This window comes from Suricata suricatta, chromosome 8 (genome assembly GCF_006229205.1).
Source record: "Suricata suricatta isolate VVHF042 chromosome 8, meerkat_22Aug2017_6uvM2_HiC, whole genome shotgun sequence".
In the NCBI taxonomy this organism is placed as follows: domain Eukaryota; kingdom Metazoa; phylum Chordata; class Mammalia; order Carnivora; family Herpestidae; genus Suricata; species Suricata suricatta.
This window is the reverse complement of record NC_043707.1, coordinates 22,598,881-22,619,259: the sequence shown is the minus strand read 5'-3', so window position 1 is coordinate 22,619,259 and position 20,379 is coordinate 22,598,881. Positions and strand designations below refer to the sequence as shown.

The 20,379-nt window shown below is 35.6% G+C and overlaps 1 protein-coding gene across 1 annotated transcript in view; it reads left to right on the top strand.

Moving 5' to 3' along the window:
* Positions 1–19,404, top strand: part of SEPTIN14 (septin 14) — a 36,441-nt gene extending 17,037 nt beyond the window's left edge. Inside the window, exons 5-9 of the mRNA XM_029947999.1 lie at positions 323–419; positions 1,724–1,892; positions 10,406–10,538; positions 16,920–17,088; positions 19,175–19,404. Coding sequence (XP_029803859.1) covers positions 323–419; positions 1,724–1,892; positions 10,406–10,538; positions 16,920–17,088; positions 19,175–19,302 — 696 coding nt within the window. The 3' untranslated portion in view covers positions 19,303–19,404. The remainder of the gene's footprint in view (positions 1–322; positions 420–1,723; positions 1,893–10,405; positions 10,539–16,919; positions 17,089–19,174) is intronic.
* The last annotated feature ends 975 nt before the right edge of the window (positions 19,405–20,379 follow it).

Genomic DNA, 20,379 nt, shown 5'->3' with positions numbered 1-20,379 from the left:
GGTAACGATAATGTGAAAAAAATTGCGTCTAGTAAAAATATTTTTTATTTGTATGCCCCACAGCAGAATCCGTTGCTTTGGGCTCTACTCAGTAGACAGTGTTCAATTGTGTGCACGACCTGACAATGCATGATCTCTTATAAATATGGTGTATAAATTGCACATCTTTACTGCCAAGTCATAAAATCTGAGGCAGGTGTGATAAACTTGTTCAAATAAACTTATAATAATATTATTCTCTCTTGATTTCCATAACAGAAACGTAACAGAGTAGGCCTTATTGGTGTAAGGGAATATAACCAAAGTTGTTCTTACTTTCTAGGGACAATTACCTTTTGCTGTAGTAGGGAGTAGGGATGAAGTGAAAGTTGGAAAAAGAACGGTCAGAGGCCGTCAGTACCCTTGGGGAGTTTTACAAGGTAAATGTGCTAGGAGTGAGCGAGCTCGCTCTGGAAAGACTGTGTGTGCATGTGTGTATGTGTGTCCTCATAGTCCTAATATATTTTAACTTCAGTCATTAGTGGTAATTGTTGCTAACCAGTACATTGAGAGTTACTGATTAGGGGCACAGATTCTTTCTCATTTAAGCGAAATGTCACTTTGACTATAATTCATTCTCACAGGAGTTTACCAGGTGGTTCTTTAGACAAAAATCCACAGAGGTTTGGTAGAACCGCCTCGTTTACCCCAAACTGACATATGCATGGTATCTCTCTCTGCATAAACTATTACATCCAGACTGTTGGACAGTGCTTTGAACAAAAGAACTTTGAAAAACACTGAAGCATAAATACCAGTGTTTAAAACCTGTTACATGAGTTACCGACTACATAATTTGTAAAGCATTTGTAAGTGGCCACCAGAAAAAAAGCAATGGTAAGCTATTTTTAAAATAAAGAAATGTAATTTACCTTTGGAAAATTTATTCCTAGATACTTATATTAGTCATCTAACATCATGATGAGTTGAAATATTATAATAGGCAGTCATTTATTCTCTGGTTTATATGGTTGTTTTACAGATGTTGGAGATTGGATTATCTCCACTTGTACCAGTTTCAAAAATGCTGTTTTATTAATTGATATATTAAAAATTAAACTTATGAAACATACTTAAGAACAATATATTTTAATGGATATTAAATTTTGTTACAATATCATGCACAATAAAATATATATAGTGCTCAGTAGTCTGGATATGATAAGCACAGGAATAAGGCATGTAAACTTATTGATTGATTTTGAATATTGACTAATTTGGTCTCATAAACATGGGGTATAAATAGAATTAGAGAACTAAAACATGCATAACTTTTAATGCCTTCATATCAGCAGGATTTGAATTAATAAAATTATTTACTTTCGTGAAATATTACATTTTGTTTTTTAGTATTCAGTGAAATACCTTGCGGGGCAGTTTGTAAAATATTAACAATTATTAATGACAAACTGTGGTGCCATACATTAATATAACATATTATTTAGCTGTTTCTTATTTATTCTTTGGCTAATAAACTTAAAGCAACTTTCCTGGCCCCAAAATAAACTCTGCCTATAATAGATATGTACCATATAATCATAGTTACAAATAATTATAGCTATTTAATAGAACAATCTCTTAGCTGTTATTTTAAATGTTTTTCAAGCACATATCTACTCAAGAATAATTATTGGGTGCCAAGGATTGATAATAAGTGTTGTTACTATCTTATTTTTCTACCTAGTGGAAAATGAAAATCATTGTGACTTTGTCAAGCTCCGGGATATGCTTTTTTGTATAAATATGGAAGACTTGAAAGAACAAACTCACATTCAGCACTATGAACATTATAGGTGCTGCAAACTGGAGAAAATGGGCTTTACTGATGTGGGCCCAGACAATAAGCTGCTTAGGTGAGTGGAGAAGATCGTGTGAGAAGAAGCTAATGGGTGATTCCGAAATCCCTTACAACCATGAAATGCAATAATTGGGGAATGAGAATAACTACTTTTCACATTCTGGGTCATACTGAATTTTTTAAAGTCTTATTTTTTGTTTTTTTAAAATATAATTTATTGTCAAATTGGCTAACATACAGTGTGTAAAGTGTGCTCTTGGTTTTTGGGGTAGATTCCCATGGCTCATCGCTTATATCCAACACCCACTGCTCATCCCGACAAGTGCCCTCCTCAATGCCCATCACCCATTTCCCCCTCTCCCCCACCCCTCCATCCACTCTCGGTTTGTTCTCTGTATTTAAGAGTCTCTTATGGTTTGCATCCCTCCATCTATGTTTATAAATATTTCTCCTCTTCTCTTCCCCCATAATCTTCTATTAAGTTTCTCATGATCAACATATGAGTGAAAACATATGATATGTCTTTCTCTGACTGACTTATTTCACTCAGCATAATAATTTCCAGTTTGTCCACATTGCAGAAAATGGATAGATTTCATTCTTTCTCATTGCCAAGTAGTATTACATTATATATATAAAACACATCTTCCTTATCCATTCATCAGTTGATGGAAATTTAGGCTCTTATCATAATTTTGCTATTGTTGAAGCGCTGCTATAAACATTGAGGTACATGTGCCCCTATGAATCAGCACTCCTATGTCCTTTGGATAAATTCCTAGTAGTGCTATGCTGCATCATAGGGTAGTTCTATTTTAAAATTTTTGAGGACCCCCCACACTGTTTTTCAGAACAGCTGCACCAGTTTGCATTCCCACCAACAGTGCAAGAGGGTGCCCATTTCTCCACATCCTCTCCAGCATCTGTAGTTTCCTGAGTTGTTCATTTTAGCGACTTTGGCTGGTGTGAGATGGTATTTCAATGTAATTTTGAGTTTTATTTCCCTGATGATGAGTGACGTTAAGCATCTTTTCATGTGTGTGTCAGCCATCTGGATGCCTTTTTTGGAAAACTGTCTATTCATGTCTTCTGCTCATTTATTCACTGGATTATTTGGTTTTTGGATGTTGAGTTTGGGAGGTTCTTTATAGATTTTGGATACTAGCCCTTTATCTGATATGTCATTTACAAACATCTCTTCCCATTCCATCGGTTGCTTTTAGTTTTGTTGATTGTTTCCTTTGCAGTGCAGAAGCCTTTTATCTTGGTGAGGTCCCAATAGTTCATTTTTGCTTTTAATTCCCTTGCCTTTGGAGATGTGTTGAGCAAGAAATTGCTGTGGCTGAGGTCAAAGAGATTGTTGCCTGCTTTCTCCTCTAAGGTGTTGATGGTTTCCTGTCTCACATTTACGTCTTTCAACCATTTTGAGTATATTTTTGTGTATGGTGTACAAAAGTTGTTGAGTTTCATTCTTCTGCATGTTGCTGTCCAGTTCTCCAGGCACCATTTGCTAAAGAGACTGTCCTTTTTCCATTGGATACACTTTCTTGTTTTGTTAAAGATCAGTTGGCCATATATTTTTGGTCCAATTCTGGGTTCTCTATTCTATTTGTCTATGTGTCTGTTTTTGTGATAATACCATACTGTTTTGATGATTACATCTTTGTAGTAGAAGCTAAAGTCTGGGATTCTTCTTCAATATTACTTTGGCTATTTGGGGTCTTATGTGGTTCCATACAAATTTTAGGATTGTTTGTTCTAGCTTTGGAAAGAATGCTAGTGCAATTTTGATTGGGATTGCTTTGAACACATAGATTGTTTTGGGTATATTTGACATTTTAACAATATTTATCCTTCCAGTGCATGAGCATGGAGTGTTTTTCCATTTCTTTGTGTCTTCTTCAATTTCTTTCATAAACTTTCTTTAGTTTTCAGCCTACATATCTTTTACATCTTTGGTTAGGTTTATTCCTAGGTATTTTATGGTTCTTGGTGCAATTGTAAATGGGATCAGTTTCTTTATTTCTCTTTCTGTTGCCTTATTATTGATTATAGAAATTCACTGATTTCTGTACATTGATTTTGTACCCCACATCTTTGAATTCATTTATCAGGTCTAGCAGCCTTTTGGTGGAGTATTTTGGGTTTTCCATGTAAAGTATCATGCTGTTTGCAAAAAGTGAATGATTGACCTCTTCTTTGCCAATTTTGATGCCTTTTATTTCATTTTGTTGTCTGATTGCTGATTCTAGGACTTCCAACCCTATGTTAAACAACAGTGGTAAGAGTGGACATCCCTGCCATTTTCCTGATCTTAGGGGGAGGGGTCTCAGTTTTTCTCCACTGAGGGTGATATTAACTGTTGCCTTTTCATATATGGCTTTTATGATGTTTAAGCATGTTCTTTCCATCCTGACTTTCTTGAGGGATTTCATTAAGAAAGGATATTGTAGGGGTGCCTGGGTGGCTCAGGTTAAGCCTCTGGCTTCGGCTCAGGTCAGATCTCATGTTCGTGGGTTTGAGCCTCGCCTCAGGCTCTGTGCTGACAGCTAGCTCAGAGCCTGGAGCCTGCTTCCGGTTCTGTGTCTCCTTCTCTCTCTGCCCCTCCCCCTCTCATGCTCTGTCTCTCTCTGTATCAAAAATAAATAAAACATTAAAAAAATTAAAAAAAAAGAAAGGATATTGTATTTTGTCAAATGCTTTTTCTGCATCTATTGACAGGATCATAAAGATCATAAGGTTCTCATCCTTTCTTTTATTAATGTAACGTATAACATTGAGTGATTGGTGAATATTGAACCAGTCCAGTAGTCCAGGAATGAATCCCACTTGATCACAATGAATAATTCTTTTTATATGCTGTTAAATTCGATTTGCTAGTATCTTGTTTAGGTTTTTACATCCATATTCACCAGGGATATTAGCCTGTAGTTTTTTTTTTTTCTTTTCTTTTCTTTTCTAAGTCTCTGTCTGGTTTGGGAATCAAAGTGATACTGGCTTCATAGAATGAGTCTGGAACTTTTCCTTCCATTTTTTGGAACCACTTGAGAAGGATAGGTATTAACTCTGTTTTAAATGTCTGGTAGAATTCCCCAGGGAATCCATCTGGTCCAGGACTCTTATCTGTTGGGGATTTTTGATAACTGATTCAATTTCTTTACTAGTTATGAATCTGTTCAAATTTTCTATTTCTTCCCGTTTGAGTTTTGATAGTGTGTGTGTGTCTAGGAATTTGTCCATTTCTTCCAGGTTGTCCAGTTTGTTGACATATAATATTTCATAGTATTCCCTGATAATTATTTGTATTTCTGATGGATTGGTTATGATAAATCCACTTACATTCATGATTTTATCTACTTAGGTTCTGTTTTTTCTTTAAGAAGTCTAACTAGGGGTGTATCAATGTTGTTTATTGTTTTAAAAAACAAAATGTTGCTTTCATTGATCTGTTCTACTGTTGGGGTTTTGTTGGACTCTATATTGTTTACTTCTGATCTGATTTTTATCATTTCTCTTCTTCTGCTGGCCTTGGGGTTTCTTTATTGTTCTGCTTCTAGTTCCTTTAGGTGTACTGTTAGATTTTGTATTTGGGATTTTTTTTTGTTTCTTGAGAGGGACCTGAATTACAATATTACAATGTATTTTCCTCTTAGGACTGCCTTTGCTGCATCCCAAAGGGTTTGGACTGTTGTGTGTTCATTTTTTCATTTTAATTTGTTTCCATTTATATTTAATATCTTTTTTTTTTTTTTTTTTGCCTGTTGACTCATTCATTCTTTAGTGGGATATTCTTTTACCTCCATGCATTTGGAGGTTTTCCAAATTTTTCCTGTGGTTGTTTTCAAGTTTCATAGCACTGTGATCTGAAAGTGTGCATGATATGATCTCGATTCTTTTATGTTTATTGAAAGCTGTTTCATGATCCAATATGTGATCTATCTTGGAGAAAGTTTCATGTGCATTTGAGAAGAATGTGTATTCTGCTGCTTTAGGATGAAAAGTTCTGAATATATATGTCAAGTACACCTGGTCCAATGTATCATTCAGGGCTATTGTTTCTTTATTGATTTTTGTCTAGATGACTTGTTCATTTCTATAAGTGGGGTATTAGAGTCCCCTGCAATTACCACATTCTTACCAGTAAGATTGCTTATGTTTTTGATTAATTGTTTTGTATATTTGGATATTTACAAATTCAGAGCATAAACATTATAATTGTTCATTCTTCTTGATGGATAAACTCTATAGTTATAATATCCTTTTTCATCCCTTGTTACAGCCTTAAGTTTAAAATCTAGTTTGTCTGATATAATTATGGCTACTCTAGCTTTCTTTTGACTTCGGGTAGCATGATAGATGGTTCTTCATCCCCTCACTTTCAATCTGAACATGTCCTCAGGTCTAAAATGGGTCTCTTGTAGACAGCAAGTGGTTGGATCTTTTTTCTTTAATCCACTCTGATACTCTATGTCTTTTGATTGCAGCATTTACTCCATTTACATTCAGTGTTATTGGAAGATATGGATTTAGAGTCATTGTGTTATCTTTAGGTTTCACACTTGTAGTGATGTCTCTGATCCTTTGTAGTCTTTGCAACATTTCACTCACAAAGTTCTGCTTCAGATCTCTTGTAGGGCTGGTTTAGTGGTGATGAATTCCTTCTGTTTTTATTTGTCTATTAAAACCTTTATCTCCCCTTCTGCTCTGAATGACAGCCTTTCTGGATAAAGGATTCTTGGGTGCATACTTTTCCTATTCAGCATATTGAAAATTTCCTGCCATTACTCTCTGGCCTGCCAAGTTTCAGTAGATAGGTCTGCTACTACCCTAATGTGTCCACCCTTGTAGGTTAAAGTCCATTTGTCCCTAGCTGCTTTCTAAATTCTCTCTTTGTCTTTGTATTTTGCCAGTTTCACTATGATATGTTGTGCAGAAGATTGATTCAAGGTATTTCTGAAGGGAGTTCTCTGTGCCTCTTGGATTTCAATGTGTGTTTTCCTTCCCCAGATTGGGGAAGTTCTCAGCTATGATTTGTTTATGTACTCCTTCAGCCCCTTTCTCTCTCTCTTGTTCTTCTAGAACTCCTATAATATGGATATTATTTCATTTCATTGAATCAGTTAGTTCTCTAATTCTCCCCTTATGGTCCATAATTTTTTTATCTCTCTTTTTCTCAGCTTCATAGTTTTTCATAATTTTATCTTCTATTACATTTATTCTCCCTTCTGCCGTTTCAATCCTTGCTGTCACCACATCTAGTTTATTTTGTACCTCGTTTCAAGCATTTTTTAAATTCATGATGACTATTTTTTAGTTCCTTGATCTCTGCAGCAATAGATTCTCTGCTGGTCTATGTTTTTTTCAAGCTCAGCTGAGCACCACTGAGGCATAGAAGTTGGTGGAGTGGGACAAACCACTTCGTTCATGCCCACGACACAGTGAGGATGTGCTGCTCCACACCACCGAATATATGGCCTCTGGCTGGCGGGTGCCGGCGGTCATTTTCCTTTGAATCATTATATACCTTCTCCCCACAGCACTCCAGGAAGGGGATTGCTTTCTCTCCCTGTGGATTCTGCCTCTGAACTAGTTACTGAGCCCGGACTGGCTCCCCTCCTCCCCAGCTGAAGGAACAGGGCAGCCCACCCAAGTCCAGAAAAAGCCCCACAATTAGAGATTGGATTTTTCTCCATCTTGGTCTGTGGTGGGTTTTTTTGTTTTGTTTTTGTTGTTGTTTTTGTTTTATTGTCCAGATACAGTCCTATGCTTCCCCAGCCTCTCTTTTCTCTTCTTTTTGTGTCTCAGCAGAAGGGGATACCTCCCCTCCATTCCTCTGCTGCCTGTTTTATCTCTCCAAGTTTGCAGTCTCACACCTGTAGCCTGCCAGATTGTCCCGGTGGGTCCCTGGAGGCATCTCTGTCACTTTGATGCCCAAAGTGAATTCTTGGAGTTCAAAGTTCTATGGCCTCAACACTGTGGTATTTGAGAGATGAGGGAACTTTGGATACCCCTACTTCACCATGTTGTATCCAAATGAATTTTATGTTTTTTAGTCATCTTCAGACTTGGAGAGAATTATTAGGAGCAACATAATTTAAGGACTCATTTATATGCTCAAATATGAGTATCCAATATGTATATATGCTGAAATGTGTATCCAAAAGAAAAACACTATTGTTTTTATTTTTTGTATTTTATATGAAATAGATATTCATGAAGGAGATTTTCAAATATTGGCAAAGTCTTTATTGATAAAGGTTGGCAAAGGATATTGAGAAGGATGACATTGAATGTTGGATGAAGGAAAGAGGAAAAGCAACAGTGTAATGTTGTAGAATTCAAGTGAAAATAGTTTGAGAGTAAGTGTATTTAGTGATATTTAAATGGAATAGGACTTGTGTTGCAAATGATGACAGTGTGATATGATCCAGTTATATTGATTTTTTCAGGTACTTTGAAGACAACCAAAATTGAACTAGCTATCTTAACTGAATTAAATTTTGAAAGAATGCCTGACTTAATTTTTAATTTTTATTTTGGGAGAAGAAATAGGCTTTTTAAGAATGATGTTGTGAAAACCAGATTTTTTCCACTCTTAAAATAATTTTTAAAAATTATGTATAGTTGATACACAATGTTATATTAGCTTCAGGTGTACATATAATGACTTGACAACTTTTATATTATGCTACACTCACTACATGTGTAGTTACCATCTGTCACCATGCAACACTGTTGTAATACTATTTATATATTTCCTATGCTGTGTTTTTCATCCATCTGACTTATTTATTTCATAAGCAGAAGCCTGTACCTCCCACTCTCTTTCACTCATTTTTCTCATCTCCCATTCCCCTAGCCTTTAGCAAGCACCAGTTTATTCTCTATACTTATTCTTCTGTTTCTCCTTTTCTTGTTTGCTTATTTGTTTGTTCGTTTGCTCTGGTTTTTAAATTCCACATATAAGTGAAATCATATGATATTTTTCTTTCTATGTCTGACATTTCACTTAGCTTAGTACACTCTAGGTCCATCTGTGTTGTCACAAATAGCAAGATCGTATTCTTTTTTAAGGCTGAGTAATATTCTTCTCTCTCTCTCTCTCTCTCTCTCTCTCTCTCTCTCTCTCTCTCTCACACACACACACACACACACACACACACACACACACACACACACACATCTTATTTATCCATTCATCTCCTGATGGAAACTTAGGTTGCCTCCATATCTTGGTTATGGTAAATAATTCTGAAATAAACATATATTTTGAATTAATGTTTCCATTTTGGGGGGTAAATAACCAGTAGTGGAAACTGGAACCTATGGTATTTCTGTTTTTAATTTTTTAAAGAACCTTTATATTTTTTCCACAATGGTTGTACCAGTTTACATTCCAGTCAACAGTGTGTAAGGGTTCCCTTTTTGTCACATCTTTACCAACATCTGACAGGTGTGAGATGATACCTCATTGTGCTTTGATTTGCATTTCCTTGATGGTAGTAATGTTGAACATTTTTTTAATGTGTCTGTTGGCCATCTGTATATTTTCATTAGAAAAATGTCTATTGATGTCCTCTGACCATTTTTTAAATCAGTTTATTATTTTCTTTTAGTGTTGAGTTGTGGACTTTTTAATGTATTTTTGTTACTAACCTCATATCAGATATAATATTTGCAAATGTTTTATCCCATTCAGTAGGTTGCCTTTTAATTTTGTTAATGGTTTCCTCCACTGTACAAAAGACTTTTATTTTGATGTAGTCACAATAGTTTATATTTGCCTTTGTTCCCTTTCCCTGAGGAGACATAACTAGAAAGATGTTGGTAGAAAAATGTTGGCCCATGTCCAAGAGATTATTGCTATGTTTTCTTCTAGGAGTTTTATGGCTTCAGGTTTCACACTTAGGTATTTAGTTAATTTTGAGTTTCTTTTTGTATATAAGTTTTGTATATAAGTTAATTTTGAGTTTCTTTTTGTATATAAGTTTTGTATATAAGTTAATTTTGAGTTTCTTTTGTGTATAAGAAAGTGGTCCATTTTCATTCTTTTGCATGTAGCTGTTCAGTTTTCTAGTACCAGTTATTGAAGAGACTTTTTCCCCTTGTATATTCTTGCTTCCTTTGTCAGAGATTAATTGAAAATATGAACTTGGGTTTGTTTTTGGGATCTTAACTATGTTCCATTTACCTATGTGTCAATTTTTGTGTCAGTACAATGCTGTTTTGATTATTATAGCTATGATGATGATGATACCTGCCTTTATTTTAAGTAAGAATTTTATAAGGTAGAGATCTCCTCAAATTAGATATGAAGAGGTGTGATATAATCAAAAGTGTTGGTGATAAATCACTGATATAAGAGTTGCAAAATTCTAGTACTCTTTGGGTATACTGTCCATGTATTCTTCAATATTGCACTCCACTTTTTTGCATCTCATGATATAAACATTTTTTCAGTATATATATTTACAGTATACAGTATATAATAGGTATACTATACAGTATATTTGTATAGGTTTATTTATATTACCATTTTAATATGAGAGTAATAAAATAATTTTATAGTTTTCAAGAGATCTATGAAGATAAAAGACAAAAGTTCTGTGATCAACGTCAGAGGGAAGAAGAAGAATTGAAACAAAAGTTTATGCAGCGAGTAAAGGATAAAGAAACAGCATTTAAAGAATCTGAAAAAGAGGCAAGTATGCTGATCTAATCTAATTTGTGTTCATTTTAATGTGTATTATGAATTTGGAGTTTTAATGTCAAAAGTTGTTTGATGACTTTGGAAGATACTTTCTATTTTTGAAGTAGCTATTTACAATATAGGTTTTGAATACAACCTTTAAAAATTATAGTCAACGATTTTATTTTTTTAGAACATATGGAGAACTTTTTTTCTTTATTGTCAAGTTGGTTTCAATATAACACCCAGTGCTTATCCCAACAAGTGCCCTCCTCCATGCCCATCACCCCCCTTCCCCTCTCCCCCACCCTGATCAGCCCTCAGTTTGTTCTCAGTATTCAAGGGTCTCTCATGGTTTGCTTCCCTCCCTCTTCCCAACTATATTTCTCTTTCCCCTTCCCCATGGTCCTCTGTTAAGTTTCTCCTGTTCCACTTATAAGTGAAAACATATGGTATCTGTCCTTTTCTACCTGACTTATTTTGCTTAGCATAGCACCCTCGAGTTCCATCCACATTGCTACGAATGGCCAGATTTCATTATTTCTCATTGCCATGTAATACTCCATTGTGTATACATACCACATCTTCCTGATCCATTCATCCATCAATGGGCATTTAGGCTCTTTCCATGATTTGGCTATTGTTGAAAGTGCTGCTATGAACATTGGGGTACATGTGTCCCTATGCATCAACACTCCTGTATCCCTTGGATAAATCCCTAGCAGTGCTATTGGTGGGTCATAGGGGAGTTCTATTGTTAATTTTTTTAAGGAACTTCCACACTGCTTTCCAGAGCAGCTGCACCAGTTTACATTCCCACCAACAGTGTAGGAGGGTGCCTGTTTCTCCACATCCTCGCCAGCATCTAGTCTCCTGATTTGTTCATTTTAGCCACTCTAACCGGCATGAGGTGGTATCTCAGTGTGGTTTTGATTTGTACTTCCCTGATGATGAGTGACACTGGAATGCTTTTTATTTCTTTTTGTTGTCTGATTGCTGTAGCTAGGACTTCCAGTACTATGTTGAATACAAGTGGTGAGAGTGTACATCCTTATCTTCTTCCTGATCTTAGGGAAAAGCTCTCTGTTTTTCTTTAAGGATAATGTTAGCTGTGCATTTTTGTTATATGGCCATTATTATGTTGAGGTATATTCCCTCTATCCTTACTTTGTTGAGGGTTTTCATCAGGAACGAATGTGTGCTTTGTCAAATTTATTTTCTGTATCTATTGGGAGGATCATATGGTTCTTCCCTTTTCTTTTATTAATGTGATGTGTCACATGGATTGAGTTGCAAATATTGAACCACCCTTACTCCAGGTAAAATCCCATGTGATCGTGGTGAATGATTCTTTAATGTATTACTGGATTGGATTTACCAATATTTTTTTGAGAAATGTTGCAACCACCAGAGATATTGACCTGTAGGTCTCTTTTTTAATGGAGTCTTTGCCTGGTTTTGGAATCAGGGTAATACTGGCATCATAGAATGCGTTTGGAAGTTTTCTTTCCATTTCTATTGCTTTGGACTAGTTTGAGAAGATTAGGTATTAACTCTTTTTAAAATGTTTACTAGAATTCCCTTGTGAAGTCATTTGGCCCTGGACTTTTGTTTTCTGAGAGTTTTCTGATTACTGATACAATTTCTTTGCTGGTTATGGTGTGTTCAGTTTTCCTATTGCTTACTGTTTCAGTTTGGTAGTTAATGTTTCTAGCAATTTATCCATATCTTCCAAATTATCCTATTTGTTGGCATATAATTTTTTGTAATTTTTTTAATAATTGTGTTTCTGTGGTATTGGTTGTTATTTCTCCTGTCTCATTTGTGATTTTATTTATATGAGTCCTTTATTTTCTCTTTTCCTTTTGATAATTCTGACTACCAATTTTATTATTTTTTTCAAAGAACCACTTCGTGGTTTCATTCATGTGATCTTTTGTTGTTGTTGCTTCTATATCATTTATTTTTGTTCTAATCTTGATTATTTCCTTCCTTCTTCTGGTTTGGGGTTATGTTTGCTGTTGTTTTTCTAGTTTCTTTAGTGTAAGCTTACATTGTTTATTTAGTTTTTTTTTTACTCTTGAGGTAGACCTATATTGCTATAAATATCCCTGTGGAACTGCTTTTGCTGCATTCCAGATGTTTTAGACTCTTGTTTTTTCATATGTTTCCATGTACTTTGAAAGAGTTTAGTGTTTTCTTACAAAACTAGTGATGACCTTACCATACAATTCAACAATTGTGCTCCTTGATATTTACCTAGAGGAACTGAAACTTATGCCCACACAAAAACCTATACATAAATGTTTAAAAGAGATGTATTCATTATTGCCAAAACTTGTAACAACTAAGATGTCTTTTAATAGGTGAATGGTATAAAGTGGGATGTTAAAGTCCACTAATATTATTGTATTATTATCAATGAGTACCTTTATGTTTGTTTTAATTGTTTTATATATTTGGGTGCTATCATGTTGGGTGTATAAATATTTACAATTGTTAGGTATTCTCTTTGGAATGTTCTCTTTATTTTGATATTGTGGCTTCTTTCATCTCTTGTTTTAAGTCTTTGTTTTAAGGCTATTTTGTCTGATATAAGTATTGCTACTCTGGCTTTCTTCGACATCCATTTGCATGATAAATGTTTCTCCTTCCTCCTTGCTTTCAGTCTGCATGTGTCTTTAAGTTGAAAATGGGTCTTTTGAAGGCAGCACATAGATGAGTCTTGGGTTTTTTATTTCCCATCTGTCACCCTGTGTCTTTTGATTGGAGTGCTTAGTCCATTTACATTCAAAGTAGTTATTGATAAAAAAAAAACAAAGTAGTTATTGATAGATATGTAGTCAGTGTCATTTCATTACTTGTTTTGTCATTGTTTCTGAAAAATTTTTCTGATCCTTTCTTTGTCACTTTGGTCCCTCCTTTCCATTAGAGAGTCCCATTTAATATTTATTGTAGGGCTAGTTTAGTGGTCATGAACTCTTTCAGTTTTGCTTGCTGGGAAACTCCTTATCTCCTTCTTGATTCTAAATGATAGCCTTGATTCTAAATGTAGTACTCTTGGCTACAGATTTTTCCCATTCAGCACTTTGAATATATCATTCCACTCCCTTCTGGCTTGCCAAGTTTCTACTGAGAAATATCTAGCTAGCCTTATGGGTCTTCTCTTGTAATTTTAAGTTTCTGTCCTGCTGCTTTTAAGATGTTTTCTCTATCTCTATATTTTGTAAATTTAATTACAATATATCTTGGTGTTGAGCTGCTTTTGTTGATTTTGACAGGAGTTCTGAGTGCCTCTTGGATCTAGATGTTTGTTTCCTTCCCCAGATTAGGGAAGTTTTCAGTAATTATTTCCTCACAAAAATTTTCTAACACCCCCATTGTTTCTCTACTATACAATGCTGATGAGAGAAATTAATATTCTTTCATAATATGAATGTTATTGCATTTGATGTGTTTATTGAATTCCCTGATTGTATTCTTGTGTTGCGTAATTCTCTTTTTTCAGCTTCTTTATTTTCCATTATTTTTTCTTCTAGGGCACTATATTGTTTCACTGCTTCTTTCAATCTGCTCTTCATTGCATCAAGCTTGTTTCCCATCTTGTTTATTTCAATCTTCATCTCTGATTGACTCTTTTTTAACTCTTTTATCTCTGTGGTAAGGGTCTCATTGATGTTTTCTATTCTTTTCTGAATAGAATATATTATGATTGTTCCTTTAAAGTTTCCATCAGGCATGTACCTATATCTATTTTGCTTAGCTCTCTGATTTGGCTTTATCTTCTCCTTTCATTTGGGATAAATTACTCTGTTTGGGCATTTTGTCTAAGTCTCTGGCTTCTTCTCTGTGTTAGAAAAGCCAGTTATGTCTCTTGCTCCTGAAAGTAATGGCCTAATAAGGAAGAGGTCAGGTAGTAGCCAGGCTTGGTACTTCCTGAGGTATCTACAGTGTATACTGTGTGCACTCTGCTGTTGTGTTTTGGCTGCTCTATCCTTCAGGTTACTCATCTGCAGAGGTTCTCTTTGCCTGGAGTGGGTAGTGTTTAGTCTCAGGGCTGAATGTGGTGAGTTTTAACTAAATGTGCTCTGGTCTGCTTGTGAAATGAGACCTGACACTGGTTCCACTAGAACTGAGGCCCTGCAGTACTCCTTGGTCAGGAGGTGTGGTCTGAGTGGGGGTTTGTGCTTGCATTCTGAGAGAGGGGCCTGCCACACTGGGACAGAGGCAGAGCATTCCTGCCAGAATCCAAGGGAGTGGGGCTTGGTATATGGAAGTCAGGCAGCCAGGGTCAGCGCTGCACTGCTTCCAGCAGGTGCCTCTATGTTCTTGCTGATGGATGGGGGAGGGAAATGGTGCCAGTTAGCCTCCTTGCTCCAGGAGAGATGTCTCAGTGAATGCTGTCTCTCAGAGATGCTCTGAGAAGAACAAATAGTCTTTCCATTATGTGCTCCAGGCATTCTTCAGAGCACTGTTTCCATGCCATTTGTCCCTGGGATTTTTTGCCTGTCTTGTCTCCAGGAGCAGTGCCCTCAGGGCTCTAAGTGAGCCAAACCTATTGACCCTTAAAACTCCAGGCTTTAAGTCTCACAGGTTGTAAGAACTCATTATAGTTCAACCCCTTTTATTTTCCAAGCCAATGGCTTTGAGAAAACATTCTTCTACATTCCCCTGTGTGTGTGCCTCTCTCTCTCTCTCTCCTTCTCTCTCTCTCTCTTTCTTTCTCTCTCTCTCTCTCCCCCCTCCCTCCCTCTCTTTTTTTCCCTTCTCCATGACCAACAGCTACCACCCCTCACAGCACCTGATATCTATTTCTCTAAATCACATCTCCACACTTACTATCTTCTTTGATGTGGCCTCTTCTCTTCCTTTAATTGTGGAATTTGTTCTGTCAGTCTTCAGGTTGATTTCTGGCATATTTAGGATGATTGGATAGTTAATTGGTTGTGTTTGTGGGAGGAGATGAGCCTCAGTTCCTCCTGCTCCACTGCCGTTTTCCTTCCAAGCCTTACCTTCCCATCTTTAAGTGAGTTTTTCTCACTGGTGCCATCATTTATAGATACCACACACTCGCATCCCCAGTCTTTTCAGCTGTGTCAATATTCATTTTCTTCTCATGCATGAATATATAATTCTAGGAGATATCTGACTTCAGCAGAGGGAATGTAATCTTTGCTTAAAACCGTGGATCTCAGGGTACCTGGGTGGCTCAGTTGGTTAAGTACCAGACTCTTGATTTTGGCTCAGGTCATGATCTCATGGTTCATGAGACCAAGCTCCACATGCTGTCAGCATGGAGCTTGCTTGAGATTCTCTTTCTCCCTTTCTCTCTGCCCCTCCCCAACGCTCTCTCTATCTGTCTCTCTAAATAAATAAATAAATAAATAAATAAATAAATAAATAAAGCCATGTATCTCAAACTTTGCTGCACACTAAAATCACCTGGGGATTTTCTAACAGGACTGATGCTCAGGTTTTGTTTCCATTTCCAAATAGTGTGATGCAATTAGTCTGTGGGTAGCCTGTGCACTGGAAGGTTTACAAACTTACTGAATGATTCTAATGGGCATCTAGGGTTAGAATCACTAGTATTTACACCATGCTTGTGTTCTTCACAGCCATCTAAGCCACCTAACTAATACTGTGGCAATTTAAGCCCCTAGCCCATTTATTTTTCAAAAAGTTAAACTGAAAATTAGTTGGTCCCTTATACTTTTTTAGTTAGCAAAAATTCACAAAAATCATACCTTCTCTGATGCATACAACCAATTCTTATGTTGAATAAAGTCTTACTAAAGACCCCGGCCTGTCTCTAATGGAAACGAAGGTGATATTATCTCTTTCTTATGGTTAATTTCGCTTATTTTAGGTCCAACAGATTAAATAAGATCTCAGAAGTAAATAAAAAGTAACTGAATGAGGTTTTTGTTTCTTCCTATAATTGTACTAATCTTACTTAACAAGGAAATTATCAGACTTCCTCTTGAAATGCCTTTATCAATTAAAGTATCAACAAATATTTTATAATCCATGTCATATTTTAACGTATCTATTTTTAGGGGACATGGATCTATCCAGTTTTACTCAGAGAGATTTGTGGGAAGGTGTAGAGTAAAAAATTTATACCTCATTAGGAAAAATTTCTAAAATTAAGTGTTTTTCATAATTTTGCTTTGTATTACATTTGGTTCAATGGGAGGCGTTTAAAATTAAAGTTAAGAAATTCCATATCTGATTTTCTGTTTTAAGCATGAAATTTAGAGACTATTACTAAGATCATGCTCTGCTCTGATAATCTGGTTATGTTTGATAACCAGTAGAGAAGACAAGTATGTCCCTAGGAACGTGCCACCACAGTGTGCTTTGAGTCACTGCTGCACATTTGTTTCACAGCTGCAGGAAAAGTTTGAGCATCTTAAACGTGTCCAGCAAGAGGAGATAATGAAACTTGAGGAGAAGAGAAGACAATTGGAAGAAGAAATAATAGATTTTTATAAAATGAAGACTGTTTCTGAAACATTACAGACTCCGGTGTGCATCAATATAAAGAAGGAGAAAGATCGTAAGAAATAGCCCTCCCTTACCATTCTGTGTATTGTAGAGCCCTACCACTCTCAATTCTATCTTCCTGTGAGATTATCTTTATAGCACGTAACTCTACTAATTTTTAAAATAGGTTTTCTTATTGTATATGTTCCCGAATTAGAATGTGAACTCCCCAAGAGCAGGTAACCTGACCATCATATTAGATCCTGTATCTTCAGTGTTTATAACAAAGACTAGCACAGAGCTTCCACTCAGTAAATATTTACTAAAATGAAAAAAAATAAAGAAATATATGGCATAGTGTAAGTAGGGTTGATTAGCTGTTTTTCTTTGTTTGTTTTGTTTTGCTTGTTTGTTCATTCTTAATACTGTAGCTCTGGCTGTGGCTCCAGTGCACAAGTGTAATTATAGAGGAAGAGATTTTGTTCATGAGCCATAGGTATAAAAAGCTAATCTTATACTCACTTTCCTTACCAAATTCTACTGATAATAATTTCTTGATAGTTTTTTTTAATAATAAAAGACTGAGTTTTGTTAGAACATTTATGCTTTGAAGTCAGACCTTGTAAAACTATTAGAATAAAAGTTTTAGAAGTTGGGTAGACCAAAGAACAATGGAACACCATAAGTAACATTTGGATGATGATTTATAGATTTTACATATATATTAAAACTAAAGTTAGCAATCTTTTAGAAAATAAGTTGGATTTTTTTTGCTAACTTGAAAATTTCTTTCTGACTATATTCTGATATATGTGTCACTAGCCTTCACCATGACTTATTCTGTTAAAATGCTACCTTTGAGGGGTTGCTCTGTTGGTTAATTGTCTGGCTCTTGATTTTGGCTCAGGTCACGTTCTCATGGTCATGAAGTTGAGCCCCTTGGGCTGCTTAAGATTCTTTTACTTCCTTTGCCCCTCCCCTACTCACATGCTCTCTCTCTCTTTCTCAAAAATAAAAATGCTTCCTTTGAGGCCATTTATATGTTTATTTCAACAACATCTGGCATAATGCATGGTATTTTTCTCCTGTTCCCCCAAAAATATTTTTTCTGTTGTAATTTTATTATTGCATTATTTTCAAAGGCAGGACTTTTTCTTTTTAAAAGGATATCAGGATATCATAATTTAGCTTCAGAATATTTGTGAAAATATTATCTCTTATTATATATTTACTTATTGAAAAAGTTTATTTAAAAATATGGGGAAAGGGAGGTACATCCATCGGATTTTTATTTTATTATTTTTTCTTAGAAACAGAGAGAGAGAGAGAGAGAGAGAGAGAGCACGAGTGGGGAAAGGGAAAGAGGGAAAGAGAAAATCTTAAGCAAGCTCCACATTAAACGCTGAGCCAGATGCAGAGCTTGATCCCACAACCCTGAGCCAAAATCAAGAGTTGGATGCTCAAACAACTGAGCCATCCAGGCATCCCACATCCATAGGGTTTTTAAATATCACACTAAATCATCATACAGATTTTATAATTTGGGGGAGGAAAGAAATCTTCTATATGAACTTTTAATGGAAACTCTATTAGGACTAGGATCTTTTTTTGTTGTTCTCTTATGCATTCATTCCTAGCTCTAGAAATGTGCCTGACCACACAGTGTCACCTGTTTATTTAACAAATGAACACAATAATAGTACAATAGCTGTATTATAGGTATGGATAGTTTAATTTAGATTCTTAATCTTCAGAAAACAAACAATGTAACTTATTAGTGCTTTTCAAATGTTGGATTATACTGCTAAGGGGCTTTCATCTTTTTATTCTTTCAACGCAACCTAATGTTACTAAAATTGGTGTCAGCAAAGTTGTAACATGTATAAAAAAATAACATTAACTTTGTAAAATTTATCATTCTATTGCATATGAGAATGGATTTTCTGGTAATAATGTGACAGTCCATAGGTTCTTTTTAGAGATTATAAAGGTTTACCTTAAATAAACTGTGTATTTAAACTTTCTTTTCTAAAGGCATAGAACAATTTATAACTTAGTAATATAAGGCATACATTTGCACTTCATATAAAAGTTTTATAAAATAGTGTGTTTCACATATATCCTTTAATCATATGAATAAAATTACTTTTCTCTTTCAGGTCCATTTTTATGTAAAACAGACATTCCAGATTTATGTAGATCAGTTTTCATAAGTCGGAGTTACAAAAGACTTATAAGTATACTTTGGTTTTTCTTGTTTTTCTTATTTGTTACATTCTTCATTTGACATTAATGTAAATTGCATTTTAAAAAATTTCAATTACCATTTGATGATTACTAGTAATACATAGTGCAATCATTTTTATACAATGATTCTGTATTTTGTTACTTTTATAAAACTTGTTAAATTTACTAATAAATTGAAGTAGATTTTTTTGTAGATTTATTTGGATTTCCTAGGTATGTGACCATATAATCTCTGATTCAAAACAGTTTGCTTCTATTTTATTTCCTTGCCTTACTGAATTGACTAGGACTTTTAGTACAATGTTGAGTAAAAACGTTGAGGTAGCATCATGACCTCATTAATATTAGGAAATAGACACTAAAGTCTATCATTTTTCCATCTTTAATGAGACATCGTTGATAGAGAACATTGTATAAATTTAAGGTGTACGATGTGCTGATTTGATTTATTTATATATTGCAAAATAATTACTAACATAGCATTAGCTAAGAAACGTCCTGTCATCATGGAAGACACGGAGCAAGAGAGAAAGAGTGGGGGAAAAAAAGTGAAAACAAACGCAGAGGATCGCACAAGAAAACTTCCCCGAAACCACTGACTGGGAAAAGGAGAGGGTTTAAATACCATACACAAATTTTTTTAATAAACAGTAGAGTGCAGAGTCTGAAGTTTCCGAGGAGGGTTACACCTGGTGGTCACACCAGTGGGAGGAGGGCTGAGGGGGAGGAAAAGTTCCCTTGCTTGGAGTCCATTTGCTAGAGGTGATTTGGCCTTTCTGTGCACAAAAGACCCTGTGGGTGCCATTGAGCTGCCCAGTTCGACAATATAAGTACCAAGATGCTGGCTGAAGACAGCAAACCTTGGTGTCAGCCTTGTGCTGTTAGGTACCATAAACTCCAAACTGGAGCGTGGTTGTGTGACTATATTTTTTGACAAGACTGTACTGGCCACAGCATAGCAAGACACCCCCCCCCACCTCCTCCCTCAGCACGAGTCCTTACCACAGGTGTCTCTGAAGTTTGGAGTTCAGAATCACAGCCACGCCTGAGATAAAATACGGGAGTGCTGTGCCACCTGGCAGGCAGACAGCTCAGACACAGGGTGAGGGTGGGGAAT